Genomic DNA, 26,024 nt, shown 5'->3' with positions numbered 1-26,024 from the left:
TCAAATTTTGGATTGAACTCAAAATTCACAAATTATACATGCATTTGCAACATTTTGTGAACTTCTAATTAACGGTTTGGCTTGTGTTTCCTTTGGCTTAAATATTTGAAATCTTAACAGCTGGAGTTCACGCAAAACCTAATTAGCACTTAACGTTAACAAAATTTCATAGCAATCAATCCATTTGTTCTTGAATTACAATCTCAAAAAATTGTTTTTAAAACACACACACCTACCTTTCCAAAAATGGTCTAAATATGTTACAAGGAAATTGAAACCTATCTTTCTATTGAAAATCTAAAAATGATTTTCCTCCATATATTAAATATGAAGAAAAAAGAAAACAAAAAGTGCACACTAAAGTCTGGATTTTAGAATTTTGGTTTTCTAATGCATTTTTAAGGAAGCTATTGGAGGCATGTCAGACTAACTAACTAACTAACTTACATGCAACTACACTCTTGTTTTAAAGTGGCTTCAAAATTCACAGCACTGAAATGCAGAAAATGTATTTATATCCCTTAGTATGTTTTCCAGAATAACGTCTGGGAAAAGCCAGCTGATGACCCTAGATCAGGGGTAGGCAACGTCGGTCCTGGTGAGCCGCAGTATGTGCAGGTTTTTGTTCCAACCCAGTTCCTTAACGAGAACTCAATTATTGCTGATGAAGCACATATTGCTTAAGTGACATTTTGATGCTTCATTTTAGTGGTCTCGCTTGTTAAGGTTCTCCAACCTTAATTGCTTATTTCAATCTTAAACTGCTGCATTCAGTGTTTTAATTGCTCCTTATTAGCAATAAGATGTAAAAGACAAAGCAGCCAGCAGTTCTCCAGCTAGCTTTTTTCCAATTACATCTGTGTGTGTTCATCATGCACGGTTTGATTTAATAAAACACTTAATAGAAAAATGTGACAGACTGAAAATGATCTGTTTTAGGCTTCAAATCATTTGGATGATATCCTTGGAAAGGAAAAAAATCTACGATATAAAAGCCTTAAATTGCACAGACTAACAAGCCATAAAATTAAATAAGGTCTGAGATTGGCAAGGATTGGTTTCTAATTAACCAATTGGGTTGGAATGAAAACCTGTAGCCACTGCGGCTCACCAGGACCGACGTTGCCTACCCCTGCCCTAGAGCTCTAATATTCCAACATTTCATCAGTTTAGTTTAAGGCACACAATAGACCAAGGGCTCTGTTATGATAGCCAACCAATGAATTCCGTAGTGTTTCAAAAAATAAATAAATAAACAGACATTTAATGTGTTTAGTATTTAGAATGAGAGAAGCAAACAACCAAAACATAAATCAACACCAAACTGACATGGACTATGAAGATAAAACAATTCTACCTGTTTAAAATAACTCACCCAGACTGACTTTAAAAGAAGGAAACACACACACACACACTGAATTGCAGTGGCAGACCGTGCATTTCTCACCTAGGCCTTCAGTAGTGCTCCGTCTGAATCAACCCGCCCCTCAAAAACTAATTTATGGTTATAAAAACCATCTTAATAGATAGATAGATAGATATGCAGAAACACAGTATAAAGAGCCTTTGCATCGCAGATAGATAACTCCTGTAGCCACAATAAATGCCTTTATTGAACAGACAAACCAGGGGTGAACAAGCTCCTTTCTACTGCAGCTACAGCCACGACACACATAAAAAACATCAATAATAACTCAGAAATTGCAATATTATTTAGGAAAATCGCAGCATTTTACTCACCAAAAATTCGGATTATTTGTAAACAAAATCCATCCTCCTCGCTTTCCTCAAAAACAGTTCAATTACTCTGTCGTACAGATTATCCGTGCACTTCAGTTCCATCACGAAGTCCTTTTCTATCGCCATCGAAGCTAATGCTGAAAGTCGAACCTGCCCTGTCGTATTTCTGGCATAAGTTTTAATTCGCTTTAGGTCTGAAAATGTCCGCTCAACAGAAGCAGTGGACACGGGAATGCTCACCGCCTAACATACCAATGTGTACTAGCCGCCCCATGATGCTCTCATTCAGATTTTTATATTACACCATCCTATCCAATCAACGGGTCTGAATACGGTGACGTTGCCATACGCCTGCTAGAGGGCCCTAGTGAAACTAACTCAAAATCTGATTGGTTGAAGCAACAGTTTAATTGACATTTATTTTGTGTTAGAGGGCCTGCAGAATGGATTGTGAAGGCCTCCGGGCAGACTTCTTTGACCCTGCCTGGCAACAAATGATGGCTGAGATGTGATTGGTTAAATATTTTAATACGAAAATACATGACTGGAAGCAGCTCAACCATCGGAAAAGCTATGAAATGAAGCGGACAGACTATTTGGAATTATTTAATAAGTATTCATGCACAAAATATAATTAACATCAGTTTGTGATTCGGATATTTTTTTCGGCCAGCAGAGAAGGCCTTGCAGGCCCTGACGGCCCGCCACTGCTGGATTGATACTGAAGTGTTTTGACTTTAGGACCAATACAAGCTTTTACACCTCAGAGCCAATACCAAAACGACACCAAAGCAAGTAATGGATAACTTTAAACTTTTCATAAAATAAAATGCAAAATTGAAGTTTTTCCCTCAACACAAAAAAAAAGTATTGGCACCAACTGTAGTAACAGAATGGCGGTGTATTTACCATTATTTATTTGAAAAATTGCAACAACCACAATCAAGAACAACAAGGGAACTCATGCTGTAACGCTCATGACCGACCACTACTTTCGTCTAACATCCAGCCTAATTCTCCCTCCTTAGTCAGAACATTTTTCTCTTTTTAGTTACTTGCTGACCTGACCGACTTCTCTGTACGGCCCTGAGGCACGCTGCTCCTTCCACCTCACGCTCTTCTCTTCTACTCGCACATGCTGCTCCTGCACACCACACGGTTCTGCTCCTGATGTGGAGGTACTACAGTTTAGTAAATTCTTATTCTCTCTGTCAACGCAGAATCACAGTGATTAGGTTTGATAGCTGCTTTGGGTCTGTTCATCAAACAAGCTTGGGAAAGTATTCAACTTGCGCTGTGAGAAAACACTGCACTTGTTAACTCATCACAATACACTAGTCATTTCTTACTTTTACTGTAGATACCACTTCAAATCTGTTGAGGTCTGAACCCATGGAGAACATCAATATGAGTTTTGGGACAAATGTTTGGAAAGATTTGATGTGTTGCCTCCTTTAATGAAATAAGCCATGTAACACCATTTCCAAAAAGGCACTGTAATATCATCAGGTTCAACTTTCTCATTTTATAAGCAAAGTGTTGTCATATCCCACTTTGACCGCCCTATTTATCAACAAGTTGGAGACAACTTGTGTTATTAACCGCTTCCATCTCATTCTTTTTTTTAATAACTGAATTGAAGACTTCCATAACAAAACTAAGTTAGCATGATTTGGTTTTCTGCTACTCACACAGATGCCGTAACACTATGGAGTCAGGTTACTGCCAAAAGTTATAATACGCACCTTGCATTTTGTAAGCATCAAGCTCTATTGCCGAGAATCAGCGTGCCTACTTTTTTTAAAGACACAGAGCTTACTTTTCAATAAAGGCAGCGTTAAGCGATTTCTGTCCTATTTTCATGCCGTAAAATGACCAAATTTTGCAACGTGCTAGTCTAGAACTACTTTATGTAAACTGCTCGACAATAATGTGCGCGCACACACAGTTGTCCATATGCAAACAGCCACATGACTTAAACATGCCTTATATTCCATTATCTTCCATGTACTGGGATAGTGGGGGAAAACTAAGACAAAATTCACAATATTTCCCACTGTGCTAAATACTGTTCTGATGACGTACTTGTGTCACACTGAGATAAATATTTTTAAACGAGTTTCGGCATTAGAGGAAACTGTTTATCTTTTCTTCCCCCCCAGTCTCCAGCTGTGCCCTCCCCCTCTAATAGGCCGTTGCTTCAGCTGTTGCTTGCTCATCCATGATTAGAGGCCCTGATGCTAAGATTAGCAAGTCTCGCAAGTGTTTAACAATCAGCATTATGTCATTTCAGAAACAGCTCCATGCATATTAAGTGCTTAAGAAATGGTGGGGGAGACAGATAGCCATAAAGACTTTGCAAATAAAACAAAACAACTGGAAGCATTCAATAACTGGAAAAGGCAGCATAAAAAGGTAAATAAATATTAAATCCACATAGATACAAACACCACATAAAAAGAAAAATCACACAGCAGTGTGCAATATGGAAAACAAAAGAGGTTATCAACATCAAAATGGCCAAATAGTGCAAGTTAACAGGAGAGACGTCATGAGGCCTGAAGAAACAAGTGAAACCTTTGAGATCATTCGTTACGTTTTCTACAAATCGTTTTAACCATACAGAATTGGTTGTCCAGGAGCATAAGAAACTGATGAAGGAGAGTTATACTTGTTAAGTATGGAGGTTTTAGAAACACCAAGTGAATACGAATCAGGAAGTGATAAAGAGCCTAATGGTCTGTTCTCATTGGTACATTATTCTCTAAAGCTCTCCAGAATGAAAAGGCTAGAGTTTACCTCACTTAGTGGCATGGCTGGTTGCCGTGGTAAAAACAAAGCCGTCAAGTCAGCTTTCATTTGGTCTTTCTTCTCAGCATCTTTCTTCACCTTTCCAGAGAGACCCTCATTCTTCAGCACAGTCTCCGCATTTCTGGTATAATCAACCTTTAACACGTCATCCCAGTTTTTAAATTTTGATTTGAAAACCTGGAGTTAATAATGAATTTAAAATAATTATTTAAAAACGTTCTAAAAAATAGTTATAAAGAATAATAAATGCATTTTTTTTTTGCCCAAAGATACTAACACAAACATCTTTTCTACTTTCTGTTACTACCCCACACATTTTAGCAAAGGCAATACCTGACACTCGGTTCCCTCAAGGTTTCGAATGACCATGGCATGCTTTGGCCGGTGCAGCATACTGCACATCTCTTGCCCCAGTTTTAGTGCAGCTGCTCTCACGAGTCTAGGAGACTTGCGGCCAATCCAAATGAAAACGTCTGACCAACAGTCTAGAATGTAGACAGCCTTTGTGTCCAATAAACTCTGGACCTAGAATTGAGAAGAAAAAGTAAAAGTCACACAACATTCTGCACTCTACTCACAATAAAAAAATTTAAAAAAAAAGAAATGAAGATCACTTCATTCAGATCATGCTCATCAATATTGGAACGGATGTTGGGGAGAAGTGTCAAGTAGCTTTACATTTATTAGAGATACTATCACTGACAATATGACGTAGGAGCAGGACATTCTGGCAATTGTAAGGAAGGCTTGCCAACACCTCCATTTCCTTAGATGTCAGTGGAAAGCCTGGATGTCTTTATCTATTCTTACTAACCTCTACAGGTGCAACAGTGGATTCTATAGTCACTAACTGCATTAACCACCATAAAGCAACCTTCTGTTTAGAATGAATACAACATAGCCAGACTTGGAAACATTCAAAACATACATTTTAAAAGACTTCAGCCATCCCATACTGTGACCTTTCTACATACAGTGATCCCTCGCTATATCGCGCTTCGCCTTTCGCGGCTTCACTCTATCGCGGATTTTATATGTAAGCATATTTAAATATATAATCGCTGATTTTTTGCTGGTTCGCGGATTTCTGAGGACAATGGGTCTTTTAATTTCTGGTACATGCTTCCTCAGTTGGTTTGCCCAGTTGATTTCATACAAGGGACGCTATTGGCAGATGGCTGAGAAGCTACCCAACGTACTTTTCTCTTTCTCTTGCGCTGACTTTCTCTGATCCTGACGTAGGGGGTGTGAGCAGGGGGGCTGTTCGCACACCTAGACGATACGGACGTTCGTCTAAAAATGCTGAAAGATTATCTTCACGTTGCTATCTTTTGTGCAGCTGCTTCCTGAAGCGACATGCTGCACGGTGCTTCGCATACTTAAAAGCTCAAAGGGCACGTATTGATTTTTGACTTTGTTTTTTTCTCTCTCTCTCTGCTCCTGACGGAGGGGGTGTGAGCTGCTGCCTTCAACAGCTTTGTACCGGCAGTGTTTCGCATACTTAAAAACAAACAGCCCTATTGATTTGTTTGCTTTCCTCTCTGTTTCCTTTGAAGAGGAAGATATGTTTGCATTCTTTTAATTGTGAGACAGAACTGTCATCTCTGTCTTGTCATGCAGCACAGTTTAAACTTTTGAAAAAGAGACAAATGTTTGTTTGCAGTGTTTGAATAATGTTCCTGTCTCTCTACAACCTCCTGTGTTTCTGCGCAAATCTGTGACCCAAGCATGACAATATAAAAATAACCATATAAACATATGGTTTCTACTTCGCGGATTTTCTTATTTCGCGGGTGGCTCTGGAACGCAACCCCCGCGATGGAGAAGGGATTACTGTATTCTGTCCTAACAAACATTAAAGGAAGAGTTTTCTTTCCAAAAAAACAATTAATTACTCAACAGACATTCATGCTGAAAACATCTAGCAGATACAGTGCATCCGGAAAGTATTCACAGCGCATCACTTTTTCCACATTTTGTTATGTTACAGTCTTATTCCAAAATGGATTAAATTCATTTTTTTTCTCAGAATTCTACACACAACATCCCATAATGACAACGTGAAAAAAGTTTACTTGAGGTTTTTGCAAATTATAAAAAATAAAAAAAATTGCGAAAGCACATGTACATAAATATTCACAGCCTTTGCCGTGAAGCTCGAAATTGAGCTCAGGTGCATCCTGTTTCCCCTGATCATCCATGAGATGTTACTGCAGCTTCATTGGAGTCCACTGTGGTAAATTCAGTTGACTGGACAGGATTTGGAAAGGCACACACCTGTCTATATAAGGTCCCACAGTTGACAGTTCATGTCAGAGCACAAACCAAGCATTAAGTCAAAGGAATTGTCTGTAGACCTCCGAGACAGGATTGTCTCGAGGCACAAATCTGGGGAAGGTTACAGAAAAATTTCTGCTGCTTTGAAGGTCCCAATGAGCACAGTGGCCTCCATCATCCGTAAGTGGAAGAAGTTTGAAACCACCAGGACTCTTCCTAGAGCTGGCCGGCCATCTAAACTGAGCGATCGGGGGAGAAGGGCCTTAGTCAGGGAGGTGACCAAGAACCCGATGGTCACTCTGTCAGAGCTCCAGAGGTCCTCTGTGGAGAGAGGAGAACCTTCCAGAAGGACAACCATCTCTGCAGCAATTCACCAATCAGGCCTGTATGGTAGAGTGGCCAGACAGAAGCCACTCCTTAGTAAAAGCCACATGGCAGCCCGCCTGGAGTTTGCCAAAAGGCACCTGAAGGACTCCCAGACCATGAGAAAGAAAATTCTCTGGTCTGATGAGACAAAGATTAAACTCTTTGGTGTGAATGCCAGGCGTCATGTTTGGAGGAAACCAGGCACCACTCATCACCAGGCCAATACCATCCCTACAGTGAAGCATGGTGGTGGCAGCATCACGCTGTGGGGATGTTTTTCAGCGGCAGGAACTGGGAAACTAGTCAGGATAAAGGGAAAGATGACTGCAGCAATGTACAGAGACATCCTGGATGAAAACCTGCTCCAGAGGGCTCTTGACCTCAGACTGGGGTGACGGTTCATCTTTCAGCAGGACAACGACCCTAAGCACACAGCCAAGATATCAAAGGAGTGGCTTCAGGACAACTCTGTGAATGTCCTTGAGTGCCCCAACCAGAGCCCAGACTTGAAAACGATTGAACATCTCTGGAGAGATCTTAAAATGGCTGTGCACCGACGCTTCCCATTCAATCTGATGGAGCGTGAGAGGTGCTGCAAAGAGGAATGGGCGAAACTGGCCAAGGATAGGTGTGCCAAGCTTGTGGCATCATATTCAAAAAGACTTGAGGCTGTAATTGCTGCCAAAGGTGCATCGACAAAGTATTGAGCAAAGGCTGTGACTACTTATGTACATGGGATTTCTCAGTTTTTTTATTTTTAATAAATTTGCAAAAACCTCAAGTAAACTTTTTTCACGTTGTCATTATGGGATGTTGTGTGTAGAATTCTGAGGAAAAAAATGAATTTAATCCATTTTGGAATAAGGCTGTAACAAAATGTGGAAAAAGTGATGCGCTGTGAATACTTTCTAGATGCACTGTATGTTATATTCAATACATGTACTTGCCTACTACCTGTGAACTTGTCTCACCGCTCTGTGCCTGCACCGTGAAGAGCGCTATACAAAAATCAATTCAGTTCAAGCCAGTTTAACAGGAAATGTACCTTATAAAATACAAACTGATTAAACACACAGCTAAACATGCTTATGGATGATTCTGCAGTTGTGACCCACTGTGCTGGACACTTTAAGTAGCTGTTTAAAGCTGATCTTCCAGCTAGGATGTTGGAAACCTCTGGGTCCATGGTTCTTGAGGCTGATCCTCCAATTAGCTGTGAAACACCCAATCTCATCAAGATTGCAGAGGCGGTGAACCAAATGAGGGTAGGAAAAGCTGCAGGGATCTGTGGTATCCAGGGTTAACCTTTGTTGGTAGGTGGTTTAAGTCTTTCCTCCTGGCATTTCAAGTAATCTTTACTTCCATTTGGGAGACAGACATCATCCCAACGGACTGGAAAATGTGACTTTTTGGCCCTATTTGGAAAGGGAAGGGTGATCGCCTGGATTGTGGCAAATCGGGGATAACACTGCTCTTGGTGCTGGGTAAGGTCCTTGCTAGGGTCATTCTCAATAGGATCTGTGATCACTTGCTCACCTACCAGAGACCGGAGCAATCTGGTTTTATCTCATCGAGAGCAAACGCAAATAAATATCTGCAGAGTTTTTCTGCAGCCTTTTCCAATTTTCGTAAGACATTCATCTCAGTTGATGGAGCTACCCTGTGGGATATTCCGAGACTCTGTGGGAATCCCCCAAAGTGGCTGGATATAATGACTGGCCTTTATACTGGTACTATGAGAGCTGTGCAGAGTGGAGACAGAACCCGTCCATTTTTCCTCACTTGATTCTGGGGTTCATCAGGGGTGTGTTCTTCCTCCTATCCTGTTCAGTGCTTGCATGGACTGGGAGTTGGGCATGGTTGTGGGGTCAAGCAGCTGTGGGGCATCTGTTGGTGAAGAAAGATTTACTGATTTTGACTTTGCCAACAATGCTGTGATCTTCTCAAAAACAATGGAGGCTCTGATCTGGGCTCTCGAAAGACACAGCGAGGAGTCAGAGTGTCTGGGCTTGCATGTATCCAGGATAAAAACCAAGATGCAGACCTTTAATAACCTCTTGGGCATAGCCATCAGCAGTGTGTCTGTCTGCAGAGAGAGTGTCGACCACGTCGAGAGGTTTACTTTCCTTGGCAGCGACATTCTTGCCTTCCTATGAAATCGGTAGATGGATTGGGAGAGCATGGGGGGTGGTTCATAATGTCACTGAAAAGGGGTGCATGGCGCGCCCGATATCTTTGGAAAAGGACAAAGGTCCAAGTCTTTAGAGTCCTGTTGCTTTCTGTATTGCTATATGGTTTTGAGACATGGACGCAATCCAGTGACCGGAGACGAACACTGGACTCCTTCGGTACTATGTCTCATCGGAGAATCCTTGGGTAACGCAGGTTTGACTTTGTTTCGAATGAACAGTTACCCACAGAGTCCCAAAAGAGACACATCACCTGCATTGTGAGACACTACAGCCTTGTGGTGCGATTCCCCAAGGGTGATCCAGCTCACAGTATGCACACTTTGGAGGAACCGAGCAGCTGGACCAGGTCAAGGGGACGCCCACGTAACACCTGGCTGCGGCAGATAGATGGTCATGTCTGCCTGGGGGGTTTCCAACAGGGATCCCAAGCTGTTTTGTGGTGTGGTGTGTGTGGCAATACACTGTACCAGTGCATGCTCCCCAACCTGACCGGATGTGACCTAATCATGCAGTCAAAACGTCTCCAGGTTGATTTCCTTTGGACAAAATTTCAAGCCAGCTAATAAGAACCAATGCATCACCATGAGAGGAATACTGCATATCACAAGCACAGGTATGAATTTAGCAGCATGCTGAATGTTTTTTATAGTGAGATGAAAAAGAAAAAAAATGGAAATTTACAATTAAAAGTATCATCTTACCAGTCTCAGTTCTGGCTTTATGTCAAGCTTTTGCTTCTTTGCATGTTCCACCGAAAGTTTGTAGTTAATTTGGGGGAGTTCCAGATACCCAAGTCCAAGACCCACCTTCAATACAAGAAAAAGTGCACATTAGTTACAATAAGTGGACTTTCAAAAATATATGACTCAAAATGTCCTCTATTTGTCCAAACTGCTCTATCCCTATAAGTAGAAAATAAAAAAGAAAAGAAAGGAATGCCTGCAATTGTTATTTGTAAGATTTTGAAATTTGAATGATTGGGTTCTGTATTTTAGTAATACTTTACAGTTCCACCTGTTGTTTATCCTGTGAATATGGCAGTGCAGCGAAAGCAGCTGAAGAAGGCAAGGATTCCAAAAATAATGTCGAGGTGTAAATGATCACCTTAATTCAGTCAAAAATCAACACTTTTTTTTTTTTTGTGTAAAACAAAATGTTAATTTATATCTTTATTATAATATAGTTTAAACCTCTCATACTTTGTAAGCTGCAACTTTCCAATACTTTCTTATATCATAGTGAAATTTATCATGTTGCAGGAAAGTATTGGGATGATTATTGATTAAGCTTAATTTAGTAAAATAAAATTGACTTTTGATAACCTGTGCTTGCCCCCACCACTATCTTCTGTTACCTTGTAGAGTTTTGGCTGAACTGGTGCAAAATCATCGGGCACATTTATCTTGATTTCCTCAGGCTGACCACCTAAAATCTCCCAAAACTCTGGTGTTTCTTGGCTGTGTACAAGTAGTATGATCTCAGCTTTTCCCTTTCTTTCATTCTTATTGATCTTTTCTGCAAACAATCTGAAAAAAGCACACATTGAGCAAACAGGTGAGGAGAATATAAATCAAGAGAATTCAATTCCAAGTAAAGCTCCATCTCTCTTCTTACAGAGTTCTCTTTCTACTTTGTACTAAAGGAATCCTGTAACAGATGTGTCCTGCAAAAAAACTAGAAGGTTTCTGTAATTCTTACCTTGCTTTAGTAGTCCCACTTAAGGTTGCTTGAGCTCCTCTCCAAATAAAAGTTTCCAAACCATTGTCCAAAATAAATACAAATCTGAAAACAGATTGCCCAAGAATTAGTTAAATAATGACAACAGCAGCCTCACATTAAGACATGCCACTTACAGCATAATTGTTTCCACCTAAATATATACATTTCTTGAAATGTAAACCACTACAGTCAGTGCACACATTTTTATATAACATTTGTCACTGAAGTTGGTATAGATTTAAACTTACTTAAATTATCAGCAATAGAGGGAACCATAAACAGTAGGTAAAATGTAATGGAAATGGAGTGAATGTATTTGGAATATATTTACTAACTTAAGTAAATAATTTTATTTCATAAACAAATTTTGTATTGTTACTTCAGATTTGTATAGATGACCAAAGGAACACCTAGAATATTACTAAAGTAAGTGATATGAGTGCTCACTGTCGGCAGAACAAAAATTAGAATAGAATTTAATTCAAGACATACCGGGGATCAAGAGAGGCACTTTTCAGCGGAACAGATTCCAGTTTTATATTTTTTTTACCATAAACTCTGTAGAGTCTGCAAAGCAAGGAATAGTGATCAGTCAGCCTCATAAGATACAAGTAAATCTATGCTCACTGGTTAAGCTCTTTATTAAGGTTAAACTGATACAGACTATTTGTTATTATTGCTCAACACAGAAGACAGAACTTAAAAGCTCTTATCACATGGGTATTACACAATACAATTTTTATGTCTTACAACCACAACCAATAGTCATAAACTTAACCCGAGGCTGAGTGAATTCAACTACAGAAAGTTCTTAACTTCAAAATGTAGAGTACATCTCAAGGAAGTTATATATCTATATGTCATATTACTCCACAAAATAAAAATAAATTACCGAGAGATGTACTGTGTGTCTTCCACAGTGTAGAAACCACTTGCTGTTCCCCCTTCAATGTAAGAAATCTCATTGTCAAATACCTAAAAAACATAATAAAAGAATAGTACATTGTGCTCCATGATTACAAATGGACATTAGCTAAAAAAAATAAAATACTCCCTCAAAACACACCTGACTGCTGTAGAAAACAGTGAGGTGTGATTGTTAATTATTACAAGCATAAAAAAAATTCAGAACATCATTTCAAAACAAGGCATATCATTTTGAAACAAGGTGCATTCAATAGAATAGTTTTCTGAAACTCAAAGGATTTTGTTTTTGGTTTTATACTGACCGCACTAAATTCTTCACTTTCATCGCCCATCTCTTCCCTTATAGTTCTACATTCCGCTCCAAGATTATTTCGCAGATTCACAGCATGGATAGCAGCACATGCTTTTTTATCAAGTGATGCTTCCTGTCCAATCCAGTAAAATATCTGCCAGGTCAGGGCACCACCATCATCTAAATATGTCTGGAAAGAGAAAACACAGATGTGTAACACACATTTGACAAGACACCTCCCCTGGGATTTTTCCTGCATTATGATTTGTTCAGCTTACAAGTGTTAAAATACTAAAGTCTAACTCAAATCTGCCTACCTTTAAAACAATGTAGCAATCTGCTTCATAGAACTTTCCATGAAAAGTTTCATCAACTATCATAGGAACAAAGTTTTCAATCTGCCAGATTGTAAGTCCAGGTATTTGACCCACATCTTCCAAGAAAAACTCAGAGTAATCCAGGTGAGGTTTCTCCAAATTCTTATCCCAGCGCTTCGTTTTCAGATCTGTGTATTTCATGTCTCCATTTTCCTATAAATAAACCAATGTTAAACTGTGACCCCTGCATCACCAACACTGAGGACCTGGACACAACTCAATGTTGGCACAATTTAATAAATCTGAATTCAAGAATATTTAAAGAACATAGTCTACTCAATAATACTAATCACATTTGATTTAAAAAGAAATGTTAGCAGCTTATGTTCCAACCTCTATTGTTTTGTTCTTTTCTTGGGCTACATCTGACATTCCCTTCAAGACCTGTTTGGCCTGGTCATCTTGTGTGGAATCCTTCCTGCGACGCAGGCGCATCTTTCTCGCCAGAGGATCTCTGCCACCGGTTCCTATGTTTTTAAATAAAATAAGTTATTATGAAATAACAAATTAACAGCCATTTCAAATAGTGTACTATTGTCCATGCTGAAAAATACTTTTATACATTCATTACCATTTTGAGGTTTTACTTTATTGTAAACTAGACAGGCTTCCTAAGTATATAACGTTACATTTCTCATATTAATATTTTTAATTAATATCTTAATATTAACCATGTGCAAAAATGCTTTCTGGTATTATACATTAGGCTTCAGTGGTTGCATAATAAAACTAACAAGTACAACAAGGTCTTATTTCTAATTAAACACCAGTCCTTAAGTTGACAGAGAAGAGAATAATAGCAAAAATCAAAGCTTAGAACAGCTTTTGGACAATATTTCTTTTTTTTTTTTAATACATATGTTTATAAATGCAAGTTCATGCCCTTTACAAAAAACGTTTTGCACTATATTGCATGTTGCTGATGAAGGAACTGGATAGCACTTCATTGATCCAACACACCTTCAAGTCTTGTTGAGGTCCAGGCAAAGAGGTGGCAAATCTAATATTGCTTGTTTTCTACAGACATCCGCTCAAAACAGATCTTAATTTTAGGTTTTTCAGCAAATCTTCTGATATACAGTATATCACTCTCCTCTGCCTGTTGCCTTTCCACAGTAATGGTTTCTTAGCTATAACAAGTCCCATAAGACCATTTCTTTTAACATTCTGTACTCTGGTGATGGATGCTGAGCCACCACTTCACTTCATTCTACCCTTTCTCCTAAGGAAGTACACTTTTAAGTTCTGTTTATCACATACAGACAGCCATTTTAGGGCAAGATGAAGACAGATGTTTACTGATTTCGACTTGCCCAGTTTCTTAAAATTTCTTTATAACATCCAGAATACCACATCCTAAAAATCTGGTTTTGTATGTAACCATTCACTATCCACCTTACCAATACAAAATTATGATTTTGTATGACCTGTCAAAATGTGTTAGCTTAGCCATTTTGAAACATCTCCTCAAGTCGCACCAGTGTTTGTGGGTACAATGCAAAACAGACACTTTTTTGTTACCTTATGCCACTAGCCCAACTGGTTTGGCTATTTACTACCTTGTTAATTTGAACCAGGTGTGCGGTTTCTGCAATTTAACAAATGCATGAAATATCTGAGATGCCTTAAGGAGCAAGCTCATGTTTTCCAAACATACAATGCTGTTATAAAGCGCTTTCACAAGCAAATAAAACTAGTTGTTATCTCAGCAATAAGTGTATTTACACAATACAGTACATTTTATTTTGTGGGGGGGGGGGGGGGGATAAAAAAATATATACACAATGGCACACAGCAAATTCATAGTTTTTAGCTAGGGAAAGCTCATGGGGTTCAGTTATTTTAAATTACTAGTAAATGTATTTATATATCATATTAGTGTATTGCCCATTAATAACTTCCATCTTTCACAATATTGTTTGTCACTTGACAATAACAAATACATTACCTCCACCAGCAGCTGCAACAGTGGCAGGAGATGCCCCAGCAAGTCTAAGCTGGTTCTGAAGAGAGAAGTCTATATTGTACCACTCTGTTGTTCTGTCTACTGGCTTAGGAGGCATCACTAAATTAGGGTTCTCTCGAACATCCAATACCTGAAAAATAACATATTCTATGAAGCATAGTACAACAATTACATATGTGCGCTGCAACTATAAACATAAAGAGGTACAAAAAAGATATATTTATGAGCATTTATTTAAAATGTGGGGTTTGAAAATTACTTCTGAAATATCTAAACCAGAAAATTAAGGACTCAGAGTTTTACCTCAAGATCAGACAAAAAGTGAATAGCTTCTGGAAGGGTAACAAGACGATTCTTATTCAGAACTAATTTTTTCAATTTGCTACATCTAAAAAATGAAAAGGAGAAAAAAAAAATGAAACATTACACTAGAATTAACTTGCAAGGCTATGTTTTAATAATGAAAAGAACATTCAAATTTGACTCACCTGCACAGACCTTCTGGAATCAATTCCAAATTATTATTTGCTGCCATGAATTCCACTAGATTCGACAACTTTCCAATACCAGATGGAATACCATCAAAGTCCAGTTTATTGGAGTTTACATATAACCTTTTCAATTTCGTAAGTTTGCAGACAGCCGACTTCAAAAAAAGATCAAAAATATGTCAAACATTGACATATACAAATATTTACTAACAAAAAATATTGTACTTTAAACAGCATACCATGCACAGTAGATGGTCAAAGAATACATTTTTGCCACAAATATGGGACGGATTACAGAAAAATATAATACACAATAAATTCAATTTAGTTTATGAATTTGAAAAGAATTCACAAACTAAGCAGACCAGATAAAATATCAGTGAGAAATTTAATCACTTAAACCTGAAAACTTCTGAAATTATGAGTAGACAAATAATAACAAGTTAGGAATTTCTACTCCAGTTAAATACATATGCACCACAAACAACATATGAAATAAAAAAACACTTTTAAAATGTTAATGTATACAATTTAGACACATTGATTAAGGACAAATGCATAAGAATATATAAAACATCCTCCAATTATGTATACTTAGTTTTATGAAACTCTAGCACCTCAAATCATTTCTGATGTACATTTTTAGTTGCATAGTAGCAGTCAAATTTAGCAAATATTAAATAAAACAGTTGTTTTCCTGCAAAAAACATTTCCTGCCCCTGGCACATTAAGTAGCTGACTAAGTTCTGAATGATTTCTAAATCAATGAATCAACAAGATGTCAAATTAACACTGATCTGCTTATTTTATGCATTGATATGAAATAAATAAATAAATGAATGAATAAAAATTGCAATTTGAGACATCTACACTAAGGCCACTTAAGCTATAACAAAAAAATATCACAGCTTAAAATTATGTACAGAGCTATAAAAGGTGCTCACACTGGGGCTTCTTAAAAGAAATAAGTGACTTCCCTATAAGAGTAACTGTGGGATTGTGCCAGAGTGTACCCAGCAGTGGACTGGCACCCTGTCCAATGCACTTTCTCCAAAGCTTCTGTAATAAATACTTGCCCAACACAAGTTGGAAAAAGTGAATACATCAATGAATAGATACGATTTTTAGATTTTCCATACATTTGCTAAATAAAGCCAAGATGCTTGATATATATATATTAAAGAAGATGTAACCATGTGGAGAAAATTAATTTTCTTCCACTATTGAAATATATATTTTTTGATTTTAGATAAGTATATGAACAAAAACACATTTTTCAAAAACCTGTTAAATTCAGTATGTTAATTAGAAAGAAGCCATCCAAACCGCACAGGTATGAAAAAAAACGATGAAAAGATGCCATTTCACCAATGGGAACAATTACGTACACACAGATTCAGTTTTATAGAGCACCAAAGAAGACATGACAGAAAACCTAATATCAGTGTTTGGCACACGGGAAGAAAACATGACAAAAATCCAACCAGTCATGGGAAGAATGTGCCAGTTATACAGAATATCCAGGTGGTGTTTAAATAAAAAACAAGCAGAAAATGAATAAAATTAAATATTTTAATATCCAAAAGACTGAAACCCAGTTACAGAAAATGCTACTTGTTACAAGAAGAAAACATCCATTAAAAACAGTGTTTTTTCAACTAATGTCTAAATAATGAACAGTAAATAGTTCCTGTGAAAAACAGGAATACATATTTATTTTAAATGCAACTTCCCTCTTCCCACCAAGTGGCACAGCCACAAAAAATGAGAAAATTCTCTGACCTTTACATAGTATGGAGAAGACAAAAAACATACCAAGGAGTGTTATAAAGGAAGAGGACATCGAGTCAAAACACTTACCGGAAGTGATGTTAGCTGATTCCTTGATAAATTTAGGGTTTCTAGCTGTGTCCACTGATCAATACACAAGGAAAGTTCAGTAATCTGATTGCTACAAAGATTCAGACGTTTCACATTTGATAAAGTGTATACACATTCAGGAACTCTACTCAAATCATTGCAAGATATATCAACATCTAGGAAAAGAAAACAAAATAAAACTAATAAATATTTTTCTTTTACCATCTCTGTGTCCAAAGCATTCACAATCTGTAGAGAAACTTAAGCTTGCAATAAAAGTTTCATTTGCTACTCTAATTCCACCTGAAACTTAATTTTTAATTGCAACAATTAATCTGCTCTGCACAAAAAAAGAATTGTTAGTACATATCAGTACTTACCTGCGAGATTAGTAAGGCTTTCTAGACTTGTTGGAAGATTACTCTGGGTCCTCTGAGTGTTTCTTAAGTGAAGAGTATGAAGAGCTACCATAGCAGGTAGCTGTCTGCAGAACAAGCAACCAAATTGATCATTTGTAGTAAATTCTATTAAAAAATGTAAAGCCACTAATTCTGAAATGTTATTAATATTTTTACTCTCAAATCAAATATTTCAATAAAAAGGTAAAATCTAGTAACACATCAACTGACAAAAAATAATAAAACCATAGTGTAATTCAATAAACATTAATTTCACAAACTTACTCTCTTAAATTGTGCATTATGATTTGAATGTAAGAAAAGTGATTTCAAATAATCAAGTGACAATATTGAGTTCCATCATCAATACTGAAGGATGAATGCATCAAATAGTGAAAAAAAAAACAATCTAAAAATGGAACTTTCTTATAACAACATTCACAATTTTGAAAAAGGATCTCAAAAAAGTGAGGTGTAACAAACGTTACTGAGAACAAATTACAAGTTGTCTGCTCCACCTATAAATAACTGATCTACAAATGGACAACCTTGGCTTGCACAGTAAATAAGAAGCATTCTCTACCTGAGCTGGGCATGCATTAGAGGATTGTTATTCAGTATAAGAGTTTGTAGATGAACTAAGCGTCTCATCTGTGGAGGAAGACTTTCCAATTTGTTGTTGCTCAAATCTAGATAAAGCAGGTCAGTCAGGTTGATGAACAGTTGGTTTGGAATGTTATCAATTCTGAAATAGAAGAAAAACAGTACAGCAAAATAGCCAACCATGTTTAACTGATGCATGGTGCTCAGCATGGGCTAATTACTTGCTATAACAGAAAAAAAATAAAATTGTGGTTGTGTCTAATGTTGACACATTACAACAAAGTACAAACATTTGTATATTAAACCCGAGTGAAATGAATAAACATGTATTTAACATAAAATTTTCCAATTAAATACTGTTGTGTATTGTTCTTAAAAACGGACCATAAATCTCAGTATGAACTGATGGAAACATTACACAAGATGCTGTTATACTTACTTTGAAAAAAATCCAAGAAGAAGCTACTAACAGTTAACATTTTTTGCTCAAGGCTCTGTATTCTACTACCATTTAAAATTCCTATCCAAGGCACAAAACTAATTTTATTTCACTCATCCAATAAGTGACACATTGCATAAAAATAGGAAGTTGTGGTAACAGCCTCTGCCAAAACATAAAATGCTCAAAATATCCTAAAGGGTAAAACACAGCTTAGAAACCCTAATTAGTATTAAGGAAAATTGACTTAATTTACAGCAGGAGTAGGGCCTAAGAAAGAGAACTCAAAATGAAAGGAGTGTTGATACTAAAAAGAGCTTATGAAAATGCACTGCAACTGAATTTAATTTTAAATTAATATATATTTCAAAAATGTTGTGGACTTTGACTCAACAATGTTGTTTTTAGTTAATTTGCAAGTTTGTGCAAATTGTATGCATTTCATGTGCCTGTAATAAAATGGAAGATGCAATGCTATCAAAAAGCTAACACACCAACAATCAAATCTTTAACAGCAAGAAGAAAAAAATAAAATAAGTGGAAAGGCAAGAGTAATAGAGGTCACCCGTCAGACTCAGGTTAGCCACAACTAATCGATTCTACAGACAGCGTATATTGATATCTATAGTATTGTATTGTTCTCTATAGTAAGCAAGTCCTAATATAAAGGGTAGGTCCAACAATAACTGGATAGAATATAATGTACCAATTCACAAGTGTAAAACAAAAAAAGTTTATTTCTTAATACACATTGAACAATTCAAGTGCAGCAATAATTGGACACAATATGCTACACTAACATGCATGTGTAGAAACAATTCGGCCTTAATACACCTTCTCTTAATGCATATTCATTCTATTAGATTCTGTCACATTGCTGTCAGCAATGAGTACTACAAAATTTGTTTCGATTTTATGCTTTGTATTTAAGATATGATATGACACTGCAAATTCGTAATGCTAGAAATTTTCCAGTGAAAAATTCTAAGAAACAAAATTCTGAAGAATTAACCAAAGAAAACAATAAATGCAATAGAAAGTGTTAAAGGGAAGATGATAATACTTACGCATTATGGCTCAGGTTTAATACCAACATGGTTTTAGAATTTTCAAGGTCACGAGGGATCTCCGTCAGCTGATTATAGCTCAGATCCTAAAAAGAGAAAAGAATTCCATATATGAGGAAAAAATAAAATTCACCATATAATTTTGGAGAAGTACAGTACTATAACTGAACTGCTGCTGCTGCCTCAAGGATCTAGCATCTAATTGTGCACATAGTTACTGTTTGCATGCAGTTTTGTTTCCACATCCCAAAAGACATGGTTGAGATAAGTATTTTTTTCAAATTGGCCCTTTTGACTGTGTGTGTGCAAGGATGGGCTCTGTGATAGACTGGAGCCTTGTCTAGGCCTGTTTCCTGCTTGTCCCTCAGAACTGCTTGGATAGGCTCCTGCCCTGCCTTGACCCTCTGTTGAATTAAGTGGTTTTGTGAATGTTTTGTTGCGTTTCATCCACACAAAATAAGCTCAGTGATCAAATACTAGTATCTAGCACAAGACAGATAAAAAGAAAAAAAAAATGTCCAAATTCTTAAACTAAAGCTTAGCAATTAACCAAATATGTCAAAAGTGTGTTGTGAAGGAAGTGGGGGTATTTGTATAATTCTTAGCTTCTTCTTTTAAACCTTTAATGTCATTTAATTCTGCAAACGTTTGTGAAGCAATAACATAAAACAGAGAAACTTACCAATTCATAATTCACTAACAAAAAGCAAACAAGGAATCAAGTCTCATTTCAGTCTCAGTAAACAAGTAATGGGATATACCAAGTGTTTAATTTCTTTTTTAAACATTTCGTAATCCTTCATACATCTTAAAAAAGGTGGATATGGGCCACACTACAGCAATATAAAGATCAGATGAAGAACAGACTCTAAAAGTAAACATTTAAATATGTTTATATCTTGAAAAAAACAGAAACTTACAAAGATAAAGTACAGACTAGTTTCAGTCCTGTATACTCCATCCATAAAATATGCTGTTGACAAAGTTGTTACTGCCAAAAAGCTGAACTTTAAATCCACTGCAATCACAGTTTTCTTATTTTAACATTTTAAAACCACATGCATGGCTTAGGTCTTTAAGCTGTAGGTTTTCCTATTAAATTAGGTACTTGGAAATTCACTTCTAATCAGCTACTTACAAGATCAAGATACAGTAACATCATTTATACAAAGTTGTATGTTACATTTGGAACACAGAAAAATTGAAATTATTGCTTATGGGCACACAGTGACTCTTAGCCAGAAAATGAACAAGTAAGTAGTTTAAACTCCACAACCCTAGCCATTAGGCTACAACCACCCTAATACAAATGATAAATGAATTTACTTCAGTTCACTAAGATAAAAAGCACTTTAATATACTGCGTAACTTCACAGCTTTGAAGTTTGACAATTATATATTTTAATTAACTAAAAACTCAAAGTAATACAGAAAAAAACAATAATGAACAGTAAGACACACCATAGATATATGCATGCAGATAAGTAGCAAATTGTATTTCTATACTGAAAAAAATAAAAAGACAGTTGCGTATATTGCATTAAGCTAAAGCTAGTTGAAAACAGAAATGACTATTCTAACTTACACTAATAAGAGAGAAAAATATTTGAAATATATTAGCAATAAAAACTACGGAAAAATAATTAGAAATTCTGAATAATCTATTATTAAATTGTTACCAAGAATGACTTATTAGAAGAATGGCTGAAACTAATAGTTATTATAGGCATACATGTAAATGTATAATTAAATCATGGACTCTAGTAAATGTTTACATGATACATACCAGCACTGACAGATCATCTAGTTGAAAAATGTCATCTGGGACACCAGAATTCTTCAGGCTGTTTGCTCTAGCCACAATTGCCTTTGACCAAAAAAGAAAACAGATTTAAGTTATAGTAAATGTACAAATATTTGTCTAGTGAAAACAGACTTCTTACTCTACTTTTGTTTACACTCGCACCATAAGGCATACCAACGTCACTGGAAAAAAGAAATTAACTACATATTGAAAATTCAAAATGACATATTGTCCATGACCGACACAATCAGACAAAATGCACACTCCATTTCAAGAACTCTTCATAAACCTTGCTAGATACAATGCAATATTTAATAAAAATTGGCAAAAGACACCATTTTAATGAATGATCTTTAGGATCTTTGTTGTTGATCGACCTAATGTTTAGACAGGGTAAGATGCATGATTTATATGATGCGAACTAGAGCATGATTATTGAGGCAGCTCAAAAACAGCTGCCCTACTAGGATTTTTGAACACTATCATTCAAACAATGGAACACTATAAAAAAAAATCCAATGAAAGGCAGTTCTATGAGAAAAAAAAACATCTTGTTAATTAAATGTCAAAAGAAAATGTTCAGAGTTCAAGCCAACAGAAGGACCACAAATACTTAAATAGCTTTTTAGCAGAGGTGGTGTGCAGAAGGACATCTTGAAGCAGATGAGCCACAACTGCAGAAGCACATGCCGAGTTCCCTTTCTGTAAGCTAAGAACTGGAATATGAGGTTACAGAGGGCATACAATTATCACAATTAGAAAAAATGAAGATATGAAAAATATTATCTGCTCTGATTAACTTCAACTTTGGCTGCCACATACAAATGACAAAGATGGAATCTGGCACAAAAATAAAACATAAGTCCAGCCGGCCTTGTATAAAAGATGCAGGCTGGTAGTGACAGTATAATGGCTTGACGAATGTTTTCTTGGCACACATTAGTCCCTTTCATAAAAACTGAATATTATTTGAAAGCCATGAATAACTAAGCATTATCGCTGATAATATCCATTTATTGCTGCCTATTCTACTGTCTACAGCAGATTCGATGAAAACAACTGTGACTACAGTTTACTGCAATGACTGACGCAAGCCCAGTATCTCAATCCAACAGAGCATCTTTGGGATAAGGTGAAGTAATTTGCTGAATTAATTTGTGAACATCGTAAGGAATGCCAACAGCACCTTGTTGAATCCTTGACTCAAAGAAATCTGACTATTCTGGAGGCAAATGGAGGTCCTAACCAATACTTCATAGATACACACAAGACAGTATTCAGACAGTATGTGTATTACACACATATATACATACAAACACGTTATACATACATACACATACATGAACACATGCACAGCGTATGTGTGGACTTTACCAGCTTTGCAGTAAATTGTTCCTTTTAATTTATACCATAAAAAGTTTAAATTTGTGCACTGACTTCATACTGCTCTGAAACTTAGTATTTTTATAATGGTTATTTGAAGCAGCATAAATCTAGACATAGACCAGGTTCATTTTATGTGAATTGATTTTACACTATAATATACATGTTTATTACCATTTGCCAAATAGAACAACTCTGGAACATTTCTGATGTGCAACATTTTCTAATATAATGGCATTGATAGAAACAAATAATACTTGATGAAGTGAATGGAAAATTCAATATTCTCTTACCCTAAGACAAGGCAGGCTGGACAGCTCTCCATGCAAGGTAGTTAAACTGTTGTGGCTTACAGACAAATGTTCCTAAATATCCAAACAAACAGCAAGAGAAACAATAAATCAAATACACACAATCTAACAATTCGCAAAATACATGTAACTTAAAGAATTGTTACCAAAATTTCAGAAAAAGTTCTGATAGATCAGCTTACCAATTTATGGAGAGAAGCCAGCTCCTCCGGTAAATAGCAGAGACCAGTCCTGTTTAGTTTCAGCCATCGCAGACTAGTCATAGATTTAACATGTTCTGGAAAGTAACCACCCTAAAACAACATTAAAAACAGCATTAAGATTAATTATTACACCTTTATTTGTGCGAGAATGCATTGGCTTTACTAAATGTCTAAAATTAGAATGTTATTAATATTGTTCATTATAGTTCAGCCATAGAGCAATGTATCTGGGCACTGAGTCAATATATGACAAAGAGCAAATCATTACAGCAGCCACTGTTTCTATATAGAAATAATGTGTAAAACTAACTGGTACGTTACTTTAGATAATGGCATTAAATAACTCTATAAAAGCAATACTCAATTTAAAACACAAAAGGTAAGAATGTAAGCTACAGATACTTGCTTCTGCCCTGCACAAATGAAGGCAAATTGTTTTCAATAAATATTTGCCTGGGAACGCGTATACCTCAATTGATGACTACAAAAAAACGTAGCATTCAACTACTTATGAAAATCATATAGACTAATTTCAATGTTTGGCCACCACAGACAGGTCCATTGCTTTGTCTAATTTGCAATCTTTGAAACTGTCTGAAGAAAGTAACAAGCAGGATGTTGATGAAATCGAAATCTTTACAAAGCATAGCAGGCCCAGAAGAAATAATGGGTAAAGCAAACCATCAGCCAGCAACTGATGTCTTTTCTTCACAAAAGCATTTGTGTCCCTGTATGCTGACAAATATCATAAAGTATGTTACAAATTAATCAGCCCACAAATAATTTAAAATGCAAAAGCATAAAATAAATTTCTACTGGCAACCAAAAAAAAAAAAAAAAACGCAAACTCAGAAACTTTTTGGTCAATCAATTCCTTTGCAAATTCAATATAATTTGCTCTGTTGGACCTTCCCAATTTTAGATTTACCATCTTTGACCAATCTTACATTTAGCTCTATTACTACTTTGAACCAGATTCCCAAGTTCTTTGTGATGGTGAGCTTTTTAAACAGTTATGAAATGACTGATTGATGAACAGCGCTGTCATAAAGTGCGTAGCACTGCTGACTGTGGATTTAGTGCCCTGGGTTTGAATCTTGGCATAGCCCTTGTCTACGTGGACTTTGAACATTCTCTCCTTCCTGCAGATGTTTTGGTCACAGTACTCCAACATTTCTGCCACATCTTTAAGGATGGGTTAGGTTAATTTGAGATTCCAAACTTGTGTTATGTGAGTTGCAAGTGTGCGTGTATAAAGGAGTACCCCTGCAATGAACTGGTTCAACTAGCCTTGCATGACCTGGTTTCTGCCTTAGACGGGGCAGGCTCTGGTCCTGGTTTGAAAATGTTACATTTATATTACAAATGATTTACAAATTATCTTTACTGCAGAGAGGAAATGACACATATACAGTAGATGGAAAACCATTGTTAGTGCATATAGAAATATTTAGGAACAATAAACATCATTATTATTAATAATCTCACTTATCATTTGGCTGATGCCTTTATCCAAGGTGACATACAACATTTGAGAGTTACCATTCGTTACAGCTCTTTTGAATTTCCACTTGTAGTTCACACAGGTGAAGTGACATACTCATGGTCACAATGTGTCAATGGCTGGATTTGAACCCATAACTTTGGGGTTTGAATTCCAAAGCCTTACCCTCTAAGCTAACAAGTGAATTTAGAGACATAGCAAAACATTCTGTAAACTATTAACCCACCATTTATAAGTTTAAGTTGGGCAGATTGTTTGTAATGGCAAAGACAACAAAAATTCCAGCAAATCTACCAATGAACTGATCAGGTTTTGGAGGTTTAGACTGGCTGAATCAAAACCTCCTACTTCATCCAAGTAGAAATGCTGTTGAAGACCTCAAGCAGGTGGTTCATACAAAACCTCCCACAAATCTAAACCACTTGGAAGAACTTCTGTCACCTGAGTAAACAGCTCCTCGGTCTTGCGAGATTCCACTCGTTTTATATTAAGACGTTTTCTTATAAACAAGTGAGTCACGACGACTTTGATATTAAGAAGTCACATAATGACAGAAGAGGTAATGAAGCAACGTTGCCAAGTAAAAAGGGTGCCAGTGTGGATCAGACTTAATGACACTTTGTCAAATTAATATGGGTTGGACAATGCGGAAACATACAATATGAGAGTTGGACAAACAAAACTACATGGAAAGTATTAAGTGCATCTTATTTTACTTCTGAGGTCACAGCTGAATACACACTTTATAATCTGTTTAAATAAGTGATAAAAAAAATGAACAGGGCCCAAACTCTGTCTTAACTCCCATGAAGCCAGCTCACTCAAACGGAACACCCCGTAACACTCAACCAGCACTTCAAAGTTATGAGCTAATCTCGGAACACTAAAAGAAAAACTACAATCCAACACGGGCCTACAGTCCCGGCAGCGCCAAGAAGACTTCCTTCGGCACCCGACGGCCTCCCTTCCTTCATCAGCTGCCTGCCGCTGTATCGCCTCTTACCCTCCAAAACCATTTCAGCGAAAACGTTCCTACCTTAAAGTCATTTCCGCTGAGATCGACCCCCCGAATGAACGGGAGCACTCCTGTAGCAGCCATTGCCGTTTCCGAGTTTCTATTTCTGGGTGTGTTAACTCCTCAACGAGGAGGAACAGTGCAGCTGCAAAGGCTGCCAAGGCCCACCACGCCTTCGAAAACATAGCCCCGCCCTCCAGGAGCAGCGCTCACTCACGCACAAGCCCATTGGACAGTTTCCTCATGGCCTAGCCCCTGGATGTGTGGTCCCGGCTTTCT

At 36.9% G+C, this 26,024-nt stretch overlaps 1 protein-coding gene across 2 annotated transcripts in view; it reads right to left on the bottom strand.

Annotated features, from left to right (window-relative positions):
- flii (FLII actin remodeling protein) overlaps window positions 1-25,930 on the bottom strand; it is a 44,190-nt gene extending 18,260 nt beyond the window's left edge. For both annotated transcript variants that reach the window (XR_007936239.1, XM_028814424.2), the window contains exons 1-21: window positions 25,767-25,930; window positions 23,206-23,316; window positions 23,006-23,077; window positions 21,312-21,392; window positions 19,526-19,611; window positions 18,000-18,161; window positions 17,399-17,502; window positions 17,019-17,194; window positions 15,156-15,313; window positions 14,971-15,055; window positions 14,650-14,797; window positions 13,035-13,168; window positions 12,642-12,854; window positions 12,335-12,514; window positions 11,998-12,080; window positions 11,598-11,672; window positions 11,085-11,168; window positions 10,741-10,912; window positions 10,088-10,192; window positions 4,885-5,076; window positions 4,540-4,728 (exon numbers count right to left, since the gene is read on the bottom strand). Coding sequence is in view for 1 of the 2 variants with exons in the window: in XM_028814424.2 (XP_028670257.1) it covers window positions 4,540-4,728; window positions 4,885-5,076; window positions 10,088-10,192; window positions 10,741-10,912; window positions 11,085-11,168; window positions 11,598-11,672; window positions 11,998-12,080; window positions 12,335-12,514; window positions 12,642-12,854; window positions 13,035-13,168; window positions 14,650-14,797; window positions 14,971-15,055; window positions 15,156-15,313; window positions 17,019-17,194; window positions 17,399-17,502; window positions 18,000-18,161; window positions 19,526-19,611; window positions 21,312-21,392; window positions 23,006-23,077; window positions 23,206-23,316; window positions 25,767-25,829 (2,673 nt within the window). In the remaining variant the exon portion in view is untranslated. The remainder of the gene's footprint in view (window positions 1-4,539; window positions 4,729-4,884; window positions 5,077-10,087; window positions 10,193-10,740; window positions 10,913-11,084; window positions 11,169-11,597; window positions 11,673-11,997; window positions 12,081-12,334; window positions 12,515-12,641; window positions 12,855-13,034; window positions 13,169-14,649; window positions 14,798-14,970; window positions 15,056-15,155; window positions 15,314-17,018; window positions 17,195-17,398; window positions 17,503-17,999; window positions 18,162-19,525; window positions 19,612-21,311; window positions 21,393-23,005; window positions 23,078-23,205; window positions 23,317-25,766) is intronic.
- Between the last annotated feature and the right edge of the window lie 94 nt (window positions 25,931-26,024).

Source organism: Erpetoichthys calabaricus, chromosome 11, assembly GCF_900747795.2.
Source record: "Erpetoichthys calabaricus chromosome 11, fErpCal1.3, whole genome shotgun sequence".
Lineage (NCBI taxonomy): Eukaryota > Metazoa > Chordata > Cladistia > Polypteriformes > Polypteridae > Erpetoichthys > Erpetoichthys calabaricus.
This window is presented reverse-complemented; position numbering and strand designations above follow the sequence as displayed.